This window comes from Astyanax mexicanus, chromosome 18 (assembly GCF_023375975.1).
Source record: "Astyanax mexicanus isolate ESR-SI-001 chromosome 18, AstMex3_surface, whole genome shotgun sequence".
NCBI lineage: Eukaryota > Metazoa > Chordata > Actinopteri > Characiformes > Acestrorhamphidae > Astyanax > Astyanax mexicanus.
In genome coordinates this window covers 19514831-19539771 of record NC_064425.1, presented here as the reverse complement: position 1 = coordinate 19539771, position 24941 = coordinate 19514831, and the positions used below count along the sequence as shown (strand labels likewise).

The window sequence follows — 24941 nt, the reverse complement described above, 5'->3', positions numbered from 1 at the left end:
GGTGCATTAGTATAGCTTGTCTAACCCATTTCTTAACGTTGGAAATTGAACAGCACACTTAATTTTCTCTCAGCTCAATGAAAGGCTGGGTTTAATGGTTTAAACTATTAGTCTGCTGTATTTTAGATGTGTTATTTTGAGATTATTTATTGCTAACGTTTATTAAAACAACATTTATGTTTTGTTCTATTTAAATTTATAAATAAAATTATGCTTAACATTATAATGTTTAAAGCAACTGATATATAAAGATAGTGAGACAAATAAAGCAGGGCTAACATTACTGGCTTTTAGTATCCTAGTCTTTCAATACTTTATAGTTCAACTGTTGTTGTTTTTTTGTTTTTTTTACCTATGTCTGGATAACTTTTACAAGAAGAGTGTTTATAATTGGGCAAAAAAGGCTGTTGTCCCTGAAATGTCCAATGGAGTACGATGGTGAATAAGGGGCTCTGAATGCCAGTGCTGATACACTGATGTGAAGGCTTAAGAAAACATTAGGAAAATAAAAAAACAGAGTCAAACCAAGCACTGAAATGTGAGTGCATCATAAAAGGTATATATATTATTATTCCATTTTTTTGGTACAAAATAAACATTAAGAAAAATAACCAAAACAGACCTCTTAAGTTAAGTATAAACTTAAGAACTTAAGAAAAAGCATTTTTGTGAATCCCCAGTTTAATATTTTCCCTCTGATTTTTGATCCAGCCATCCATTTGTACTGACAGCAGCAGATAGTGTATATCAATTCTAGAATTAAATTTTGGGTTTATACAGTTTGTGTTCTACACAATTACATAGTACATAAAAAATGTACTATGTAAGCTGCACATTTGAGATTTGATTTTAAGCCTTTTATATGAGAATGGAACTGACAGCGCTTCTGAAAAAGGTCACCTCTAAAACTGCTGATTCTAAAGAGTTTAGAGTTGCATGCCCACCTGTAAGACCAGACTTTTTACTTCTAAAAAAACAAGTCACTCAGATCTATCCTTAAAAACAATTGCAGAAATTCAGCAACCCAGATCAGTTGTTAATTCAAAAAAGAGACAGACAAGTGTTACAGAGACATTAGTATTTATTTCAATACATGTGTACTACAAAAAAATGTTTCTGCACACATAACCATTGACCATTTCACAGTGGCAGCCTCGATTGCTTTATTTGATGTACACTCAAGCTTAAAGAGTAAGATTTACATTTTGGAAGCATAATATGCTAAACTGACACAAACATTTGTCTTCATTTAAAGACAAAAAAACATTTGACAAACAAATGCATAATATTGTGATGTATGCACGGCTCAGTAAAAAGCTCTTACAGTGAAGATGGGGGATGGACATAAAGTTGAGGTTATATAGCTATAGCTATAGCTTTAGGGGCACAATATGCCCGAATCCAATCCCTAAACATCACTCACCTTTTATAAGTGTGTGAAAACCTACATTAGAGCAAAGATTTAGACCTTGTGCAGGGCTTAACGGTTTTAGTTGAGATACACAAGCAAGTGTCGTCTGCTACATAAGTGCAGGGTCACTGAAAGACACAGTCACACCAAAGTCCTCCTTGTAGATGTCCCAGGTTTTGGACTTACGTGGGTTGTCCAGTTCCTCCCTTGACAGATAGAGCCTGTTTTGGGACCAAAGCATTATAGATTGCATTCAAGCAGCAGTCCATATGATTTTTCCTTTTACACTGAAAGCAGTAATGTTTACTAAACTGAGAGGGGACAAAATATCAAAATATTCTAATTAATGAATTAAGTGGCCTGGCATTTTTATATATAAAATCTAAAACCAGAGTGGTCTGGTAGGTAAACAAAGCCAGTGTCTGCTTCTGAGGACAATGGACAGCAAAAACCTCACCTGTTGTTCTCTACAAATGAAGTGTTGAACCAGAAATAGAAAGGATAGTCCTCATACCCCTTTGGAAGACCCTGGGCATAGAGAACAATAGAGAAAAAACATTTTGCCAAACAACTGGAAAAAACGATGTCCATAAAATCATTCTTACATTACAATAGATTGGGAACTTACAGCCCTGGATTCAAACATGACCTTAACATCACCACAAACCACTGGCCCTTCCTGAAAGCTGATCACCACGGCATTGTTTTCAGTATCTGGGAACAGCTGGTAAAATATGAGAACACAGTATATGAGCGAACAGTAAAATAAACACAAAGGAACATAAGACAAACATCTGAAAGACCTTTCCCAACAATTACAATGTGATTTATGTTTTAGTGGGCTGCTACTGTCTTTAAAGGTTCAATATTATGAGCTTATTGAATATTTAAAAGTTGTTCTTTAGTACATATTTAAAATATGATTTGGGGTTAAGATGATACCGATTCACAAACGCTTTCACTAGTGTATGTATGTACAAAATCTTTTAATAGTGTATGTAAGGCTGTTTTTTCACACTATAGTTTGTTTGCTCTGGTCCAAGTCAGGTAATTAATTGATTCTCTTGGAGCATTTCCCTCATGGTTTGTTGTTTTAACAGAGGATAAAATTCAAGCTCACCAAAATGAGTCACAACAATCTTTGTAATCTCTTTGGTTGTTGGTCAGAGCTGTCTTGGCTGGGAGCAAGAAAGTAAACAGATTTCTGTGCAGTTTAACATGGAACAACAGCAGAGGTGGCATGTGTTCATTTGACTGACTCCACATCTTAAAACTGAGTATGCTTGACAGATGGGTTGGATCAAGGTCAGATCTCATCACAAACCAACCAATTCAGAGTTCAGACCAACAGTTCTCAGCAGTCTCATTGCAGTTGTGATAACTGTACTCACCACCCATGTCCAATCAAACAGCACTACACGTAAATATGAACAGTTTATTTTGACAAATAATAAAAGTAGGTGTGAAATCACCCTAAACTACTAAATCATTTAGGGGTTGTGGGATTAGCCCACTTCACATGTCTGTTCTGGATATGCCATATAGCTCTGGTTTTAATTAGGAAACCACTGTGTTTAAGGTTCACAGTTTTTCACTTTTTTGTACTGAAACTACTCTTGTCATTTGACTATGAGGAAGTAAATACAGTTTTATACTGTAGAAAACCTTTAAAAGTTAGCTTACCCTACAGTTCGTCTGCGTGGCACAGACACACTGGAACACCTGCTCTCTTTTCACTATGATCCGCACCTTCAGATCACTGCCATTGCCCTTTCCCACACCTGCACAACAAACACAGCAATGCCCAGGAGCATTAAATTACATAACCAATACACATAACAGTGCAGTCACTCTGAAAGGAGCAGACTGACTGCAGATTTTAATTGGAACTACACAGGAAACAGCCCCTAAACATACACTGCCCCCCAAAAGTACTTGATAAGTCAGTCTCATTTCTTTATTTCTGCTTTAGACTGAAAACAAATTGGGTTTGACATTAAAAGATGAATTGGAGACAAAAGGTCAACAATTCAGCTTTTGTCCGAACTTACCAATTTGTCTTCAATATTCATCTTTAAATTATATTTTTGTTACACCAAAATGTTTTCACTAGAGCAGAAGAAAAAAAAAAATCAATTGGCCTCAGTGTTTCAATACTTTTGTAGGAGAGTGCAGACATACAGCTCTGGGAAAAAAAGAAACCACTTAAAAATCTAATTGAAAACCTCTGGAATATAATCAAGAGGAAGATGGATAATCTCAAGCCATCAAACCAAACTGAACTGCTTGAATTTTTGCACCAGGAATGGCATAAACTTATCCAAAAGCAGTGTGTAAGACTGGTGGAGGAGAACATGCCAAGATGCATGAAAACCATTTTTTTCCCCAGAGCTGTATGTTTAACTACTTGGTCTCAGTCTTCAACTGAGCACAGCAGAAACAAAAGGAGCAGTTCTGACACACTGAATATATACATACACATTCACCTCACCTCAGGAGAAATACAGTACCTGCGCACTAAACGCTGTCAAACAACCATGTACACACCATCGTACCCGTGAAAAAAAAACCTCCTCAGCTAAAATGAATAAGTGAATCCAGTTTGGATATGGCTTTAGACATTCAGCTGAACAACTATGGTGATGGGTTAACCTAAAAATCAAATCAAATACATATAGAAAACATTGATGATGTCTTTAAATCAGTGAAAACTTCAGCATCACCTTTGCCTCCTTTGCAGTGGATGGCAATGACATTCCCTCAAACTGGCAGTGTAGTTCAACATGTCACTGAGAACACAATAACACAAAGTTCAATATGTGAATAAGAGCTTAGGTTCTCTGCCCAAACCCAACCCAAGGTCTGACCTGGCTCGAGATTTCCCACCACTTTCCTCAGGTTCCTCGGGCTAAAGAAAATAATATAGTTATAAGTTATTTTCATTTTATATAAAGCTATGAATCAAAATATAGCAGAAACAAATCAAACTGTTTTTAAAAAAAAGTTGCACAAGTGCAAAGTGCACACTGTCCATATTACGCACTTCACCTGCCGCTGCGCTTTCCTCCAAATGTGCTGGCTGCTTGGCAATGCTGCATCAGCAGCAGCTCGAAAAGAAGCGGTGGCTGACTTCACATGTATCGGAGAAAGAGTGTGCTAGTCTTCATCCTCCTGGTGTGTTGGGGCATTACTAGTGATAGGGGGAGTCCTAACGAGTGGGTTGGCTGTGTAAATTGGGGAGAAAATGGGAAAAAATTATAAATAAAATTATAAAATAATTTATTTTCTTTTCTTAAACCATGTTATATTATACTAGATTAGAGGAAAGTCATTCAGATATTGTTGTAGCCTAATGTTTAGGCCTTTGGATCATTGTTTGCATTGTTCATGTTATAATCTTTTGGAGATCTGTTCCTAATAATTAATAATATTTTTCTTAAATAATAGGTCTTATTCATTCTTCACTCATTCTAAACAGAACGAAAATGTTTTTTAAAAGCTCAGTTTTAATGCTCTAGGCAGGTTGGGTCGAGCTCTAATGTGAATCCTTATACTGCATTCCATCTGAAGTAGGAATTCAGAACTGGAAATTTCCAAGTTCTAAGTAGAACATTTCAACTGGAATAAACCCACAAGTTCAGAACGCAAGATGGCTGCACCAAACATCAACAGTAGTAAAAGCAGTAGTATTTTACGTTTCATTAGCACGTCTAGCTGTTCATGTTTCCATTGTGTGTGTGAATGTGCGTCTGGTATCGCTGACAATGCAAAAAATTATAACCTGGGACATATAATGTGGGACATTTTTTGGTTACATTTGCTATAAAACACTGGTACATGATTAATAATTAAGTTGTAGTAAACATGAAAGTCTTTAGCTTATTTTATAATTCCCTCTGGAAAAAAAGAAAACAAGGGTAAAATATGTATACACATGTAGATTACAAATAGTGTTAACCTATAAATTTAAATTATTTTCTGTGCCTTTTCTATGCTTTCGCAGCACATTTTAATGACCATAGCGTGTTTAAAACATCAGAGTAGACAAGAATGTATATCAAAACTGATTATAGTAGGCCTATATTTACATTAAATATATTTAAATAATTAAAAAAAACATTTATTTAAGCAATGCTAAGACACAATCTTCAATAATAAAATGTGTCAAATTCTGAGCGCTCCATAATGTAGGGCTAAATTACTTCACTCTGCACTGATGTATTAATCAGCTCAGGCCCATAAACATTTGGTAAACATTTCTAATGTTTAACCTGTAAACAGTATTTCACACTTTCATCAAACATGATATAGAATCTTCTGTTTAAAACTTTGAACAGAATCAATTTTTAAATAAAACTAATTTGGCATATATCTGGCTGTCAGGGAATATGTTTAGGTTGTGTCTATATCGTGTAGATTCTTTATTTTTTAACAGCTTTTAAATGCATCTGTTTAAATGTTGCCTTCTTGTCACCATTACTGGTAATTTACTTGCATATATAACCAATATGCTTCCCAAAGAGTGGAAGAGAGCAAGAGCTTAATTACATCCTAAACACCTAGATTTTTCTCTGTGAATTTACAGTTATATTCCATCTGAAACTCCAATCAAGTTATCAAATTATTTTTTAAATAGCTTTTCTCAGTCGATAAACAGAGTCGATAAACGGAGTCGATAAACAGAGTCAATAAATGGAAACACAAAGATCACAAAGAGTAAATTTGACTTTGACTTTGTTTGTTTTTTTGTTTTTTTCCAAAACTTATCCAGGCCTGAAAATTACTATTTTCAAGTTCCTTGACCTTTCCAGGTTTTTCATGACCCTGTTCCACAGTGCTTCATATACACCTCAATAATAGCTAGTTATGTACAGGTGCAAGTTTCACTTATAGGGTAAGACATTTTTTCGACATATTTTGTACAGTTATTTTAACAGAACGTTGTCGACTCAGGTGTGAAGTTATTCCCAGCTCCAACATCCAACATAAAAGCTAAATGGAACACAACGTTAACGGCAGAAGAAGCATTTGAGTAAAGTGCTGCTCATTACTTACTCTAATGACGGTACGTTATGGTCGTCAATCATCACTCGTTGCACTCTGTAATGGAAGAACAGCGGATCGTAGCCTTTTTGACCTGAAACAAGACCAAAGCTATGCTCAGCACCACTCATTTATTGAGTGTCTCCAGCAATATAATATAATATTATATGATCTAACTTACTGCAGAGATTGTAAACTCTGTAATGATCGGGATGCTTTGTGTCCAGAAATATGGCAGCTTCCTAAATACAGCAAATTGTAACATTGTTACATAAAAATCTGTTTAAATCAATAATTCAGCTAAAATAATTGCCTTCTACAGACTTTTCAGTTTTATTTTATTTTCTTAATTGTTAAGCTTACTTTTATGGGATTTCTGTAGAGTGCCTGCTTTCCAGGTGAGGGAAAAGACATGGCAACAAACATTATTAACTATTGGATCCCAAACCATAAGCAGAAAATCTAGATTCAAATAAGATTACATAATTAGGTAAAGCATCCCAACCTGTGACATAGGTGAGATCCAATTCAAATCCATCCTTTTTGTTACCGCCTTTTGTTCTCAGATACCTGCAAGATTCACAAATGCCACAAATCAGCATACAAACAGTAACTTGGGTGTATTTTAAAAGGTTTTGATGGATTTTAATAATTTTCCAACCTATTTCTAAATACATCAAAATGTTTATTTTTTTTATTTAATTCTCTCTGAATCATGATGAAATAATCAAACTGTAATTAAGTTTAACATTTCATTAGAATCTATATGAATAATTGATATAATTTAATTAAAATAAAAGAATGATGGCCAGCACCCATTTAGATCCTCACCTTTCTTCTAGTGACCTTCTCCAGATCTTTCTTCTGAGAGGCCAGACGAAAGACACGCACCAGGATAACTATCCTCAAAGCCCTCAGGAAGCTCACCACCCTGTTAATGATAGAGAAAATCACATGAATAGCTAAGAAAGAACAACATGTAGATGAATAGTTTACCACATCATCTGAACACAGCATTTGTTCTTTGCACTGTATGATAATTTAATGATGAATGGACTAATCTGCGTCATGAAGTAGCTCCGTAAGTTAGCAAACTAACTTACATAGCTAAGCTGTTTTGGTTCTACTGTCCCCAAACGCCCCATAAACTCGAGCCACGAGACTCATATAGCTTTCATTGCCAAGATTTTACCTGCTATCACTAAAGATTAATAAGATAAATACACGTTAGCCCTGTAAATCCACCTAACGTGCAAATGATCTTAACGCCAGCACGAACGAGTAACGGATTAGTAAACACGCAGGTAACCCTCGCTGTTTCTGAAAGAAAACTTCTCCTCTGTCTCTGTTTATACAGCGATGGTTTGGGTTTAAAGCTGGGTTTGTTGTGCTGGATATTTGCTGCAATATTATGAACTGAGATCAACCAGTGCTAACCAGTGACTTTAAAAAACAAATAAACACAGCTGTTACTGGACTGAAGGGGTTTTAAATATATTGTAGCGTCCGCCTGGACTCTGAAAGAAGGACCGAGTAGGCAGTTTAAGTCGCTTTATTGACTTAACTTAGAACACAGGTTGCTGTAGGCCGCAACCACGCCGAAAAATTAGTGTTGTGTCGTTCATGAACGATTCGTTCGAATGAACGAATCATTTGAGTGAACGAACTGAATCCAATCACTTCCCCAGCTGATTCGTTAATTTCTCAGTTCAGTAGTTAAGCTCAGCAGCGACCCCACAGGCCGGCAGGGGAACTGCTGTGTGGTCTGTGAATCACCGGCGAATCTGGTGGCGGAGACTCTCATTGCGAGGAAACTTGCTCAATGCTCAGTGATTCCTTCACTCACTGAACTGTTACAAGGGCTGGTGCTCTCGTTCACTCAGTGATTCGGTCACTCACTGAACTGTTATCAGGGCTGGCGCTCTCGAGAAAGAAAAACAAGGTTGAGGCCTGGTAATAGTAATAATAACGTATATTGTTATCGTGGTTATTTTTTTATAATATTATTACTATTAGTAATAATAGTTGTATAACAAGCATATTCATAACCAATAGACAAAGTTTCTGAAGTAAAGGGCATAAGGCCACCTTTATCATGATGATCCTGTTTGGATTTAATTTGTTCTGCACCCACAACAGTGAGCGTATGGATGTGTCTTTGTTTTATTTATATGTATTTATTTTAGTTTCTTGACCTTTTGTTTTGCACTACAGTTACGCTATTTATTTTCAATTTGATTGCACATTGAAGTTGATACTTTCTTCTGAATGTAAATTTTTTTATGTTAATTTTGCTCTTAATGTAATATCTATGTTGCAGAAGTTCATACTTATTTTTTGTACTATGTTATTTGTAATGTGATTTATATATATATAAATCACATTACAAATAACATAATAAGAAAAGTCTCCCGTTTTTTTTACAAGTGTTGTAAAATATATATAAATAACAAATATTGAAATATGTAACTAAATGTTGGGTTTATTATACGATATCGTATAATAAACCCAACATTTAGTTACATATTTCAATATTTGTTATTTATATATATTTTTACAACACTTGTAAAAAAAAACGGGAGACCTTTCCGTCTCCCATCTTTTTAGTGAACTTATTCTAATGGTTCAGTTCATCTAAAAGAGCTGTTATGCCCATCACTACGAAAAATAACAAAAGGCTAGTGCTAACTGGTTAACTCTAGCTCTCACTCTCAGCACACACTCACGGGCAGCTCTTCTCTCTCTCTCTCTCTCTCTCTCTCTCTCTCTCTCTCTCCCTCCCTTCACACACACACACGGGCTTTCCTGCTCTGCCCCTCCCCCTACCCCAATCACAAGCCCAGCACAGAACAGAACAGTGAATTCACAGTGAACAGAATATAAAAGCAGCTTCGCTACAATATAGCTAATTGTTAAGAATTTAAAGATTAGGCTCCTGAAAGCCAGTAATGTTGACCCTGCTAAAAAGTCCAGCTCAAAATCAGAAGAAAACATTCCCTATACTCCCTATATTTAACGATATAGCCTCCCAGTATAAAGTACGTTTTTCTGCTTTTGAGATGGATTATTTAGTAGAGAGTGTAAATCTGTACTGCAGTAAAAGTGTGTAGTTTCATAAACTTGGCTCGACCTAAATTTGGCTCACTATCTTTATAGGTCAGTTGCTTTAAAACAAAGTAATGTTAGCATAATGTAATGGAAGTGTGACTATTTTCACCGGGTAAAAGAAGCTTTTTTTTTTAACACAGGGGGACTAATTTCATCCCTTAATTTAAAACTTCACAGTGCAGTTTACACTAAACAAATCTGCCAATCGGGCAAGCAAAATTTTCTTAGAAAGATTTCTTACAAAAAAGCAATGGCAAAGTCTCAAAATGAGTGAAGTAACACCTAAATCAAGCAAAAAAAGTCACTGTTTATGGACACAAGAATCAGAATAACTTGATTGCTGCTTAATTGTGCTTATTTTGAGTTCAAATGACTTAAAATAAGGTACAACTTCTAAGTAAGAATGATTAAGATAATTATCCCTAAAATAAGCAAAATAATCTAACACTTACACCATGCTTAGTAAGACAAAAAGTCTTATCAGAGAAGAAAATAAGATTTATTGCCTTAAATTTAGATAATTTCACTTGCTAAGATTTAGTTTTTTGCAATGTAATGACTGTGAACAACTTATTACAATATAGATAACTCATACCTGTCAAGTCTCCCGTTTTGGCCGGGAAACTACCGTATTTTACTCCTCTTTCCCGCCGTCCTCCCGTATTAGTATTTTCCCGTAAATTTCCCGTATTCTATTAAAATAAAAAAATATATATTATTGAGGAGACAGGGCACTGACCGCTCTGTGTCTCTTAACCAATCGTGGAGCCGATTCAAGGAGAAAGTCCCGCCTTTCAGGAGAAACAGCCAATCAGCTTGCAAAGGAGGGTCAGTGTGGGGAAGCCCCCATCCCCCCCCCACCCCCACGGCGCTGTAAGTTCAGGCAGCTAGTCGGAGCTGCTGATGTTAAAACATATCTGGATATTCAGCGATTTTTCTAAAAGAAAGGTAACGGTAGGCTAATCATGTAAACTGTGATGATATTTTTCTGATAGCTGCTTAAAAATACTCGTCTCCAAAATAAAACACATAGATTAAACCTTTTAAAATAAAAAAATACAGCTTGTGACTCAGTTTAACTAGAAATGTGGAGAGGACCGAAATTAACTGAACTGATCAGGGGTGGAGTGATCAAAAGGAAGAAGTATTAATTAAAATTTATTGTGTAGGCCCCTTAGGACTAATTTTTACTGATGGAATATATCTGGTCCATGTCCTTTTAGTAAAAGCTCATGATACTATTTTTAGGTCACCAACAGTAATTTTGCAGAATTTGTGCACCCTTTGTTCAATTTTAAATCCATTAAATAAATAAAAAATATATCATATAAAAGAGTGCATTTATTACAAAAAAGACATGAAATCTTAATTTTTTAAAAAAGATATAGAAAAGGGTTTTTAATTTGGCTGTATTAAAAGAATGACATATGTAGGAATGTCCACAACATTTCAGATTCTGATAATCTAATTGTAGTGTGTAAGTGGTTCATTTGTGGTTATTTTAGATTTTTTGTAAACCTGTCTTAAAATGTACGGGATACTGAACCTTCGTTGGGCTGGTGGGACGACTTTAAGCGGACAGAGGAAAATATCCCTTATTTTTAAATCTAAAACTTGACAGGTATGAGATAACTAACTACCTATGTAGTTATGTATGCATTAGTATGGTACCTAAGCTGTCAGTCCTCTGCTATTCTGAGCACTTCAGAATAAAGATGAATCATATTTGTCAGCAAGTTCTTAGATTTTAAAATGCTATTTTATTATATACACATAATAATTTTCTATTTATTTGTTACAAAAAATGTAAATGTGGGTTTGAGGGCCTGATTTAAGTGTCTCCCTATTTCTTCCTTTTTTTCTTCTTTCTTTTCCCTTTTCCCCAAGATCTCATGACCTCTCGCCACAGAAATAACTTTCTGGTCTCAAAAAAGTAAACAGGCACAGTAACATATTTTGATAGTTTGAGGTGCTACACATTTGGTACCTACAGCACATGTGAACCTACAGAAACTCCATGCACAAACAATAAAATAATCCCTGTCAATCATCTTGCATTACTGTTACAGAAACTAAACATCCACAGGGTCTAAAAGTCTAACATTGCCCTCTACTGGAAACTGAAAATACTGGTTAGTGCCCTATGATAGTGAATATTGAAGTTGCAATAAAAGAGCGATACATAGAACAATAAAAAGCAAAGAAAACTAAAATTATTGTTAAAAGTTTTTTATCCAATAGCTTTTATAAATACATTTTATTGAATGAGAAGATAGCAGCGTTTTTGAGTTGTGGTGATGCGTGGCTTTGCATGTTACAGTGTTCACAGATTTATTTCTCTAAGCGTTCCTGAGTCCATACATTGAATTAGTACAGGCTCGTGCTCATGATGTTTTTAATGTAAGGGCATCTGAGGGCAAGAATTTCACCAGCTTCCAATATTGACTGTCAGCTGTTCCACTTGGACACAGGGATTATGTTAAACATCTTTGCACATTTTTATTTTAATTAAAGACAAAAGTTGTACATTCCTTTTCTCCAGAAATAAAAGTGTCGAAAGCCCAGCATTCCCTTGTAAAAGAAAAGCGCATTCAAGTATATATTTTTTAAAGCATACTTAACATGGAAAAGTTCATACTTTTAACATTAAAATTAATATGTACTTAAATACATACTAAATGTACAATTTTGGAACAACTCCAGACAACTTGAGTATATTTGAATTTGAAACTGTAATTGAGCTATATTTAAATACAACATAAACACATTTGATTGTACTTTTGAATGTTTTTTTCATATAACTTGAGTAAACTTTAGTAGATTCAAGTATGTGTTTTTAAACATAATTTTAAATACACTTGAAGGATATTGTAAATTTAGTAATTTGAGTATTCATGCAAATATTTTGTACACACTAATGCTACTGGGAAAAAAATATTGTTAAAAACGTATATTCAATTAAAAATGTAATTTTTGTTTTATTTACCTAATTTAAGTATTCTTCCTTTTCACAAGGACTGTCGTGATATTCATGTCTGTAGATCAGACCAGCTGGACTCTAAAAATATATAGCCTGTCCAGTGAAGAGATGTAGGTGGCACTTTCACTGAGGGAGGAACGGACACTGCAGATGAAACTTAATCAGTCTGATAAGAAACTAAAGCTTGAGAGAAGCTTAAAAAGACCATAATCCTGAGTCACCAGGCCAAAGCAGCACTGGAGCTGCTGCAAATCTGCTCCATATATTTTACTCTCAGCATGAAAATGCTGCTCTCAGAGGGGGAGCTGCGGCATATTTAATCCGAAAGACTCTCAGCTGTTTCTGCAAAGCAAGGTGGATATACCAAATACTAATATGTGGAGTTGAATAATTGATTTTTTATATACAAATTTAGCAAAATAATACTAACTGGAAAAACATTGGCTGCACTCCAAGAGCTGGATTAGGCTTAAACCCAGACTAAGAAAGATGTTTCAGTGCTAAATCAGCATCACTTTGTGTTTCTCAGGAACCATACAAGTTATCAAGCTTTGGATTGGCAAATATCATCTTGGCTTTTGACAGGCTAAACAATTTCCAATCAGGACGTAACTTGTACCCTACATGTATATGAGGGCCAAAACTCTGTCAAAGTTTTTGGCATGTCAAAAATATTTAAGACACTCATTAAAAGTTACATTTCAAGCACATCTACCAAGTATTAATCAAGTGAGCATTCAGGAGGCTCTACAGTGAAAATTTAACTATTGTGCATTTACAGAATTTATCGCTATTTTTAAACCTAAAATGTACACAAGACAGGAACCTTTGACCCAATCAACACAAATTTACAAACACATATATACAACTAATGTGATCTTGATTCCCAACTGAGAGCCAAATCTGACATTTTTTCCCTCTACAAAAGCCAAAAATCTACTGTAATTGTAAAAGCCTTAGTCCTAATTTATCGCAATTTTCAAAAACCTTTCACCCTATCAACACACAAACTTACATACATATACATACTACTAATGTGATCTTGATTCCCAAGCCAAATCGGACATTTTTTCCCTCTACAACAGCGAAAAAGCAACAGTCATTTTAAAGGCCCGAGGCCTTTCTTATTGATTTTTTAAACCTAAATGGACATATGACGGGAACCTTTGACCCTATCAACACGCAAATTCAAATACATATATATACGGACCACATGATCTTCATTCCCAATTTGGAGCCAAATTGGACATTGTTTTTCATATACAAAGACAAAAAATCTACTGTGATTGTAAAAAAAACCTGATGCCTAATTTATATTTTTTTCAAACCTAAATGGACACAAGACAGGAACCTTTGACCCCATCAACACAAAAAATTACATACACATATATACAGGCAACCTGATCTTGATGGTTGGAAATGTACTGACAGGCATATTTATACATTACTACTAGGCTCTCAGCAGGATTTATGTGCTGTGTTGCTGCACTCTAAATGTCATTTGGTGAAAAAACTCCGACCCTTAGGTTCTGCTTGATCATGCTGGTCATCCAGCTTACTCTTAATGGTCATGCTAGTCATCCAGGTAGCTCATTATAGTCATGCTGGTCAACATGTTTTAAGCCTAACTGGCCTCGGACCCCGTAAATCGCCGCTTGCGGCTATATTTATTATTATTATTATTATTATTATTATTATTATTATTATTATTATTATTATTGTAACAATGTAAGAAACAAACCTGCTGCAATGTGTCCAGCAGTGACCTCCATGACATCATCGTAGATCTCCAGCATGTTTTCTAACAAAAATAAAGTGAACATGACTTATTAGGGAAGTTTTAGTTGTTAAGATTAGAATTTGCTCACTCATACATAACTCTACAGACCCATCACAATGTTTGAGTTTTGTTCCACAATAACATCATCGTAATTATCTGGTTCTTCCTCTGCAAAAAAAAAAAAAAAGAAACAAAATTCTTAATGACTGATATTGGTCATTTCATCTGATATCTTTCTCTTTTAAATTGCTAGCTTTATACATGGGAAAGTTGAAGAAATATATATATATTTTTTTCTGCAGAGATGCAAATAGGCATTAGTGATAAGGACAGATAAAAAAACAGAAGCACACCTGCTGCACTGTCAGGTGTTTGTCCAGCAAAAATGACATCATAACTTAACTGCATTTCCTCATTATCTGCTTTACCTAAAACATATTAGAATAAACTGATATTACTAATATGTATTTTCAGTTGGCTTTTTATTTCATTTACATATATTTTATTCCAAAAAACATAATTTTATCTTCACATGTGTAAGTGTGTATCATTATTCAGTGGGAAGAAAAGATAGATAAATTGGTGTAATTTATTAACAAAGGAAGAAAATCTACAAAAAAAACACTACTAAAATATAACAATATGAAAAGAGAGTTATCTGACAAGTATTTGATTAACTGCTACATTATTTCTGTAAAGACCAGACATTTCTGCTTTGAGAGAAAAAACAAAAAACATTTTACTCTTACTTTTAGTTGAGACAGTAATTCTTTTAGGGATGAGCCTGGTGTCAATCTCCTCATAGACAGGCTCAGCTGAAGTCTTCCTCCTCTTAGAGATCACTGTGAGAGAGACAGAGAGAAACATGGAGTCAGTTCAGTAGAAGAGAAGACTGATGACAGATTGAAGTACTAATGATGATTAGAGAAAGTACAGAAAGTGGATTTTAGATGATCTCTAAATCTCCCTACCTCTCCTGAGCACTCTGTTCTGATAAAACAGCACAACCAGAAGCACTAAGGCCAGGAAGAGCACAGATCCCAGAACCAGGAGAGACACTGGATAGATGGAGGGAACAGCTGGTGGAGGAGTTTGTGGAAGTATGATTCTTCTTGTCTGTGGTTGAGAATCTAAAAAACAAATATACAAAATGTATAGACAATTTATACATGAACACAGTCCTTTTATTGGATGTGAATAATTTTGTGATGAATATTATGGAAGATGACACATGAAATCTCTGTAAACACAATGATCTAGACAGACTGGTGCAAAGCACATACAGACTCTCACTATTGTTACTTTCTATCCTTCCCAAAAACATTACAATTATTAAATGATGGAAACCAAATGTGTGTGACCAACATTATGATCAACAATAGTTACCGAAGTTGCTATCAAGCCTGTTTACAATGGAGAAAAGTGGTCCCTGACCTTGCAAGAAAAAAATGTCCCATCTGTCCTCTTTTATTATTTAAAGGCAAAGTATGATACAGGAAGCCTAGTGAGTGAGCATAAAATAACAATGTGATGTAAGTATTTTTCTCAAGCATGTGTAAAGTTTCTGTAACAGTTAGGAGGCAAATATATTCAGTTGTGTCTGTTCCTCTGACCTCCATAAGTGACTCCAGCACTGTGGGAGCAGTCAGTGTGGTTCTTCAGGGAATGAGGACAGTCCCACAGGTGAACCTCATTCCCTCTACACTTCACTCTGTTCATCCAGATAGTTCCTCCACCAGAACCATCAACAGCTCTTCTATTAGCACTCAGCGCCGGCCCACAACCCAGCTGCCTGCAGATCACCTGAGCATCCCTGATGTCCCAGAGGTCACCACATACAGACCCCCATGTTTTATTATGATACACCTGCATCCATCCAGAACAGCTTCCTACTCCTCCCCTCAGCCTCAGAGGAATGTGCTCTACAAACACACCACAGAGGGAAAAAATGATTATCCATCAAAGACTTACAAACATTTACAACAGTCGTATATACTGTATGATGAAATATGTTCTTATAGAGATGTGGTAAACCACAAAAAAGCATTGTAAGATGAAAAATATATACAAGCAGAAGAGAGCAGGAGAAAAAAAAACAGAAGTAGCCATAGTAAAAAAAAAAAAAAGCACTTACCTTGTTTTACCGTTTTAGTTGAAACAGTTGATTTTTTTAAACTAATATTTTTTTTAAATAAGATATTGCTTCTAATAGAGTGTAGTTTGTCTGTCTTCAGCAAGCTGTCTGTTACACCTGTTATTTCCACCACTAGGGCTGTGCCATATCGTATCAAGCGCAAAAAACGATACTATACCCTGAAATATCGTGCCATATCACCCACCCCTAATTACCACTGCAGGGCACCACTGGGGTTGCTGTTTTTATCTGTCCAATATTATTCATTTTACTTTATTATTAATTATATAGATTATATAGAGTGCATTAATAGTATCATGACTTTCTTGATCACTGATGTCTGTTACCATCTGATAAAAAGTCTTGTATTTTTTTATATCGTAGTTTGGGGGGGTGCCATATCATATGCAAAAACAGAATTTATTTTTTATTTTGTTTCAGTAGTGTATTTTTAAAATAATATCTTTAATTCAGTGTTTTGTCATATCACCAAGAGTACTGTTATCGCGATAAATGCCATGAAACATCATGATATTGTTTTAGGGCCATATTACCCACCCCCATCCACCACACCTGTCCTGTCTACACCTGAATTCCTCAGACTTACATAGACACTCTGATGCACTCCATTACCCAGAATCCCTCTCTAAACCTTTGTTAAAATATCACTGTAGAAGTGTTATCTAAAATATGTTAAAGTGCAAAAAAATATGCAAACTACAAATAAAACAGTGCGAGCAAAGACAAGAATTGCTTATTAGTGAAAGCATGCTGGCAGAACATGCAGTCAAAAAGAAAGAAAATGTAGTTTATCAAAGACATGATCATTTTGATAATGATAAGTTTTCTTACTTGAGCACGGTCTCTCATGAGGAGATGAATCACACAGCCAATTTGTCAAATCTAGTGTATTTCCATTCTCTGTGGTAGGACAAAAAAATCAAATATTATGAAATTCCAATTACAAACTACATTAGTTCTAGCATTCTTTAAAGTCTTTAACACCTCATCATATCTGCCTACCTGAGCAGGTAATGCAAGCAACCTCATTGCGATTATCACACCTGTTCTCCCCCCAGGAAGAAGATGGACAGTGCCACAGAGTGGAGTCATGTTTCCTACATTTTACATTATCCAGCCAGTTAGGAGCTGATTCCACTCTTGCTTTAGACCAAGACTCACTGCCAGTTCTTCCACAGTTCAGCTCTCGACAGATCAATTTTGCCGTTTCATCAGTCATCCCATTTACACACACATTCCCCCAGGTTCCATTATAGTACACCTCCAGATTCCCCTCACAGCCCTCAGTCAGTCTGATCTCTTTATACTCTGGCGGGAGAAAGATAGCTAGCTAGTTATGCACATTGATTTAAACGTGCAAAAGTTTCTTCTTTAATTATTCAAAATGTACCTCCAGTTGTACATAGATAGGGCATTGGTACTTGATTACAAGATCATTACAAACTGAGCAATTCAAGATAGGAAGTACCTGAGCACACGACTCCTACATCATCCTTGTGTCCACATTCATCCTCTCCACACAGCTGATATCTGCAGTTCCACAGAGACGCCTCGTTCCCCTCACACTCCACCTCATTCAGCCAAATGGGTCCAGTTCCAGATCCAAACCGGGCTGGTACCGGTACTGGAGCACTGAGGGCGACTCCACACTGCAGCTGTCTGCAGACCACCTGCGCATCCTCAATATCCCACAATTCATCACTCACTGTCCCCCATGATCCACTGTGGAAAACCTCCAACCTTCCTGCACAGTCTCCCCCAGAACCAACCAGCCTGATGGAGCTGTGGACTGTGTTAGATGTACCTAAAATTTACACAAATACAAAAGATGTTTTCAAACTCCTTTCACAAGATATGTGTTGTGTATATGTACTCATATTTGCCAAATAATTATTCTCAAATGTTCAAAAATATGGATAATAGAGGCACGTTTGCATGTTATCATACATACAAATAAAATTATACATTTATTAACTGTGCAATGCTTACCAGAGCAGGTGATGTAGAGCTGTACTGTGGAGCTGCAGTTAACTGCTTGTGAGCTGCTGCAGTTCCTCAGATGAGCTTCACTCCCAGAGCAGTTGAAACCCGTCACACACATGTAGCTGTGTTCAGGACTGGATGAAGAGGAGCTGGAGATGTTGAGTACAGAACCACAGCCCAGCTGTCTGCAGACCACAGAGGCCTCAGACTCACTCCAGGAGTCCAGCAGAACTCTCCTCCAGTCCTGCCTGAAGAACACCTCCATCTCCCCCTCACACTCCATCCCTCCAGACAACCGCACTCCTCCCTCATGAGACGCCAGAGAAGAACCTGAAGAGAAAAAAATATATTACTTGGCTTAAAATGAGGGAGTAATAAACTTTCAGTTATTTATTATACTGCAACTGTAAGATCTCACCACTACAGATAACTCCAGCATACTGTTTATGAGAGCATGCAGTTCGACTCCATGATGAAATGGGACATTTTAACAGGTGTGTTTCGTTTCCCTGACAATCAAACACATCAGCCCAGATCCGGCCACTCCCCTCCCCAAACCAGTCTGACCCCAACACAGCCACATAACTCCCACACTTCAGCTGAGCACAGAGGACACTGGCAGCTCTCATATCCCAGCTTACATCACACACTGTACCCCACTCACTGATGTACTGGAGCTCCACTCGACCAGAACAGGAATCTGAGCCGTTCATCAGCCGAGCCTGAGTGTGACCTGAATTTACAGAGGAAAAACAGTAGGCAACAATAATACAATACAATAATAAAAAAAAAAATACAGTAATTACAAACTAATTGCTCACAGTTTAGTACTAATCTAAATCTTTTACAAACATACTTCATCATACCAGAGCATCTTAGTCCCACATCCTTGTTGGGAGAGCAGTTGGGTTTCAAGGAAGGAGATGGTCTGGCAGAGGTACATATGAGATTCGTTTCCTCTACACTGAAGCTCCTCTGACCACATCTGACCCTCTGCTCTACCAAAAGCAGCTGCTCCCAGAACCTCCACAGGAGAACCACAGCCCAGCTCTCGACACACAACCTCTGCATCCTGCTGGTCAAAGTCAGCATCACACACTGTGACCCAGCTCTCTCCATGAAGAACCTCCACTCTCCCAGAGCAGCGAGATCTGCCCACCAATCTGACTTCTACAATGTGTTTATAAGAGCAAAGAGAACATGTACGTTAATATTAACACACAGCATTGGGAGGGCTGGGAGGTTAATTTGAATAGAAGGGAATTAAATAATATGGGGCAGTGATTTTTATATTTTGCACTTTTCATTAACTGAAATACAAGGATTTAAAAAAAATATATATATATATTATTTCTTAGTTGCTAATTCTAAACCAAAGCATTCAAAACCACCTCTGTAATAATCCATTTATTAAGTGTATGAAAGTGAATTTAGGTTCAGGCTTAAACTTTTCATGTTACAAAGAAGTTTTTTTACAGGGGTGTATATAAAACAACTAACAGTTGTTTAATTAATTCAGTACATTCCAACACAGGCCTCATCACATTTGTTTACATCTCTGTGTAATATGTTTTATTTTTTTGCATCTTACCTGCACAAACAGCACCAGCGTCTTCATCATGATTACATCTCTGTCTACCCCAATCATACGACCTACAGTTCTTCAGTGAAGACTCTGATCCAGCACAGTTAGCATATTCCACCCAGATTGGTCCTGATCCTGATCCAAAGCGAGCTCTCCGTGGTGCATCTATGGCTTCCCCACAGCCCAGCTCTCTACACACCACTGCAGCATCTCTCATATCCCAGTAATCATCACACTGTTCCCCAATGTCCTCTATGAAGAACTTCCACTCTCCCAGCACAGCGGCTCCCACCATCCACCAACCTCACACTGTCTGTGTGGAGAAAAAAACAAACACACTGATAATCAGAGAATAATTACACTTATACTCAAATAATAATACTCAAACAAGGCTGAAATACATTTAAACCAAATCATGGACATCAAAAGCTCCCATTTAGAGATCATAAGAAATCAGTTCACTAATTTGTACTTCTATAGCAATACTAAAATGGGCTGACTGGATGATAGCAAAGTGTAAATCACATGAATGTAAGATCAAAAAGTAAATATATACTTTTCAATTAAATGCCACTTCATGCAACATCATTCAGCATGTCTGGTTTGGTGGGGGATCAGTGATGGTCTGGGGAGGCCTGTAGATGCCCAGGCCTCTACAGGTTAGACAACAGTACCCTGCCTGCTCTTAGGTATTGAGATGAAATCCTTGAACCCATTGTTAGTTTAAATAAGCTGTATATATTATATATATATATATATATATATATATATATTTTTTTTTTTTTTTTTTACCAGTATATTATACTTACCAGATGTGACGAGAGTGACAGTGGTCAATAGAAAAATTAGTAGAACTCGGATGTCCATCTCTTGCACACACACTGCTCAACTCAGCAGCAGAACAAGCTTTACCTCTACTCAGCCAGATAAGACTCAAGAACCTGAGAGACAGAGAGAGAGAGAGAGAGAGAGAGAGATTCCCCACAGCCGCCAATCACACTCACTATGACCTTATTAGAAAGAGGAGAGGAAATTATCAAACATTTTCAGTGACAAATCAGAAGAAGCTTTTTTTTTCATTTCGCCATATTTTTAAAAGGCATCAGCACTAATTAACACAGCTCCACCTCCTTGTGTCTGTGTGTGTGTGTCTGTGGGCAAAGGAAGGTACAAAGTCAGCTACCTTCTGGAGACAAACTTCAGAGAGAGTAAACACACAAAATACAGCATTAAAGCTGCACCTGCAGACAGCAGATCCAAACACATAACATCCACCATGAAGATAAGTCACAGTTTCTTTTAACTACACATACAAACAACTTTTTTTGTGTTTCTCATGCTTTTACAGAGTATATAAAACTAGTTTTAATCCTGATTACAGAAACTCTGATTAAGTGTGGGAATATTGTGGGTTCCCTGTGAACTACAGCAAGGCTGGTGAGCGATGGACCAAACAAAGACGGTTTGTCTGCCCTGTGAAGCGGGTGTAGGGTATGTTTGTGGAAATGCATCTAAGGATGCACCTACTACTCTACTGATCACAGCAGTTCCAATTACAAAATAAAAGTCCTGTTCTCTGGAGTATGCACTCGTGAGCCAAACTTACCAAGTTCGTTCTGACAAAGTACAAGAGTCCAAACTTGCTTAATCTATAATGAGAAACGGACCGACTCTGGCGCTGCCAGGAACTTGTGAGCCCATGGGACCACGAGGGTGGTTGAGAAAACCTTTATTCTCTCTGTAATGATTAATTTATTTATCTAAAACAGTATGAAATGCATTAATTAACTGAAACATGTTGCTCAGTGTGCTTTTAAAAATGAAAAAAAAAGAAGACATTCTTTATAGGTGTGAAAAAAAAATCACACTTTATTATCATAATATAGAAAACCATAATAATGTATGCTGCACAGACATATATAGATATATTTTTGATTAAGGTGAAAAGCAAATATAATTTGCATGTTTACCATGTGTCCACAATAAATCGTACGTATTAAAATATCCAAACCTGTTGTAATGTGTGGGCTCTCTTCAGCAGGTATGATATCATAGACCTCGCCATAGTTTTCTGTAAAAATTAAAAAAATGCATTGCAGCACAGCAGCATCAGGATGATGGCAGCAAGACACTGTTACTCAAAGACTCAAACTTTTCAAATACTAAGGGGTTTTCAATGTATTGGTACTGTCGCCCTCTGCGATCAGAACTGGTTGACAAATCAAAGTGTGTCCCTTTAAAAAAAAAAAAAAAAAACTCCCACACACCAAAGGATATTAACTCACCTCAACATGCCTTTTGCAATCCTGTAGTTACCCCTGGGCAATCCTAAAATCACTATTACAAACTGTACAGTAGGCAAGACATTGTTTTTAACTTGTGCCAGACATGGATATACTGGAGTAGTCAAAGATAAATTGAATTTAGCATTAGCATTACCCGCTAACCACGCTCACTATTTTCCCGTTCAGGGGTGAGTCTTATCGGCCTGAAGCCTGATGCTAACTGCTAAAACACTTCAGAACCCTACACATATTGCATGGAACTTTTTTCTATAAAACAAAAAATATAAATATGTTTTTTCTTCTGCATTAAAAATTCTAACACACATTCAGTATATGTCAACTTACCTGAGAGAAGCTCCTCATCTACGTCCTCATATCCTGAATGCTGATCTTCAGAGATAAAACTTCCTGTTAAAGGAGATCAGAACAGTCAGAATGCCAAAGTTCAATTATTTAATCAAAATCTACAGCAAAAAAATGTATTTGTAAGTCTGAAAATGAGATGAGGCTTTAAGCCCAATCCCATTTCACCCCATGGCCCTACCACTTACCCCAACCATTCTTTGAGTGTAAAGGGTGAAATCCTCCCCATAAGAATTGGGACAACACTTCATGCACCAGATACGTCATCAGAAGCACTAAGGTTCAGTAACCTAGCTAATTTTATGGCATTGTATGTCTTCAGAAAGGTTGGTGATTAAGGAACAATTGTCAATTTCTTAATTCCTGTTATGGGGAGCTTGGATTAGCTTTCATTTTATTTAATTGTTCTGTTCCGCCTTAAATGATGCAGCCTCTGCTGTCTCTTGCACCATTTAAGGTGAAATGGGAAAGTTGGCTAACAAACCCCATCCCTTTCCTCTGCTTTTTAACAGCAGTACAGGCCTGAATTGATAGTAACAGATATGTAATTCTTCCTATTATAGTCAGTGGAGTAACACATTATTTTGAACCTGTAAGATAAGGTAACAATGCTACAATTGATTTACTGCATGTAGTTTTTTCATTTATAGTCATTTAAACACTCAGAATTGCTATTTGATATCTGACCTTAGATCCACTTTACATACTGTGTGAAGACTGCCTTCAGTGAAACTCTCTACATATAATTTACCTCTTTTAGTATATCTGTTAGTGACACATTTATGGTTAATCTCTTCATAGACTGCCTCAAGCAGAGTCTTCCTCCTCGCCTGTGAGAGAGAAAGAAAGAAACATGGAGTCAGTTCAGTAGAAGAGAAGACTGATGACAGATTGAAGGACTAATGATGATTATAGAAAGTACAGAAAGTGGATTTTAGATGATCTCTAAATCTCCCTACCTCTCCTGAGCACTCTGTTCTGATAAAACAGCACAACCAGAAGCACTAAGGCCAGGAAGAGCACAGATCCCAGAACCAGGAGAGACACTGGATAGATGTATGGAAAATTAGATGATGGATTTTTTGAAGGAGGGACTGTCTTTTTCTCTGTTAGCTGTGCTGGTACTGAAAACACAGAATAACAACACTGTTGAACACTGCATAGTGTTGTTTAAACTTAAAAAAAAAATCACACAAAGGAACTAATTAAAAGAGTACCTGTGGTGTAAGTTGTAGTTGTTTCAGATGAAAAAGGTAATGTGACAAATATGTCTGAAAGAAATATCATAAAAATGGTCAAGAAAAAGAGGTTACAGAAGGAGAAAGAGATTAGAGCAGCATTATTTAAGAAATGGTATTTATTGTTTTTGTGTTTATTGTCTTTGAAACAAAATAAGTATATGGCTGATATGGTAATATTGTAGGTATTTTCAAAAATATTGTTTCATTATTGTCTGCCAATGTTACTTAGTGTATTTATCAGTGTTGTGAGCCTAAATCAGCCATAATATAAATGCTATTCTCCCTTTTACAGGTCAGAGGAGCACAATAATAATAATATTGAACCTGACTGAAATACAGAGTACACTGCTTAACATAACCATAGTTATCTTAAGAGAAGTTAATACTAGATTAAAAAACGTTCTCGCACACCTGCACAGGTGACTCCAGCACTGTGGGAGCAGCCAGTGTGGATCTTCAGGGAATGAGGACAGTCCCACAGGTGAATCTCATTCCCTCTACACTTCACTCTGTTCATCCAGATAGTTCCTCCACCAGAACCATCAACAGCTCTTCTATTAGCACTCAGCGCCGGCCCACAACCCAGCTGCCTGCAGACCACCTGAGCATCCCTGATGTCCCACAGATCAGCACATATAGACCCCCACTCAGCATTATAATACACCTCCAACCTCCCAGAACAGATTTCCTCTCCTCCTCTCAACCTAATAGGCATGTAATCTACATCACACATGAACAGACACATGAATAATATTACATTTTTATAACAAAACTACAGCAAACTGCATTAGTGTTTTTATTTTTTAATGACACATCAAAAATTTCTGTTATTAAGTGAGTGACACATACAAGTAGTGTACTATCAGGACTATATGAAATTGAACTGTGATATCACACAGATTTATTTTAAGAACAGTCTAAACATTGTGTAAAATTACATAAATGTTATAATTTAAAGGGCCTTTATTTTGAAATGACACATCAAAATGTTCTGATATTAAGTGAGT

At 36.5% G+C, this 24941-nt stretch overlaps 1 protein-coding gene across 15 annotated transcripts; it reads right to left on the bottom strand.

The window, feature by feature from the left end:
- Nucleotides 1–1063: 1063 nt before the first annotated feature.
- On the bottom strand, nucleotides 1064–23525 carry LOC125782699 (scavenger receptor cysteine-rich type 1 protein M130-like). 15 transcript variants are annotated; one of them, XM_049467490.1, is made up of 26 exons: nucleotides 23445–23525; nucleotides 22676–22738; nucleotides 22057–22116; nucleotides 20855–20986; nucleotides 20052–20358; nucleotides 18467–18790; nucleotides 17946–18281; nucleotides 17480–17785; nucleotides 17309–17377; nucleotides 15936–16244; nucleotides 15294–15452; nucleotides 15072–15164; nucleotides 14676–14750; nucleotides 14431–14490; nucleotides 14284–14343; nucleotides 10158–10254; nucleotides 7286–7385; nucleotides 6960–7024; nucleotides 6818–6841; nucleotides 6636–6696; nucleotides 6467–6548; nucleotides 4135–4635; nucleotides 3095–3192; nucleotides 2040–2135; nucleotides 1869–1939; nucleotides 1064–1632 (listed from the first exon to the last, which is right to left on the bottom strand). In XM_049467490.1, the coding sequence occupies exons 5-16, from the start codon at nucleotides 20338–20340 to the stop codon at nucleotides 10226–10228; spliced, it is 2109 nt and encodes a 702-aa protein (XP_049323447.1). In that variant the 5' UTR covers nucleotides 20341–20358; nucleotides 20855–20986; nucleotides 22057–22116; nucleotides 22676–22738; nucleotides 23445–23525; the 3' UTR covers nucleotides 1064–1632; nucleotides 1869–1939; nucleotides 2040–2135; nucleotides 3095–3192; nucleotides 4135–4635; nucleotides 6467–6548; nucleotides 6636–6696; nucleotides 6818–6841; nucleotides 6960–7024; nucleotides 7286–7385; nucleotides 10158–10225. The 15 variants fall into 15 exon arrangements, with proteins under 15 accessions (XP_049323447.1, XP_049323437.1, XP_049323439.1 ...); XM_049467480.1 differs by lacking the exons at nucleotides 20855–20986; nucleotides 22057–22116; nucleotides 22676–22738; nucleotides 23445–23525 and adding exons at nucleotides 19125–19193; nucleotides 19327–19630 and having other exon boundaries at nucleotides 4135–4200; nucleotides 4279–4319; nucleotides 4455–4635; nucleotides 20052–20172; XM_049467482.1 differs by lacking the exons at nucleotides 20855–20986; nucleotides 22057–22116; nucleotides 22676–22738; nucleotides 23445–23525 and adding exons at nucleotides 19125–19193; nucleotides 19327–19630 and having other exon boundaries at nucleotides 4135–4200; nucleotides 4279–4319; nucleotides 4460–4635; nucleotides 20052–20172.
- Between the last annotated feature and the right edge of the window lie 1416 nt (nucleotides 23526–24941).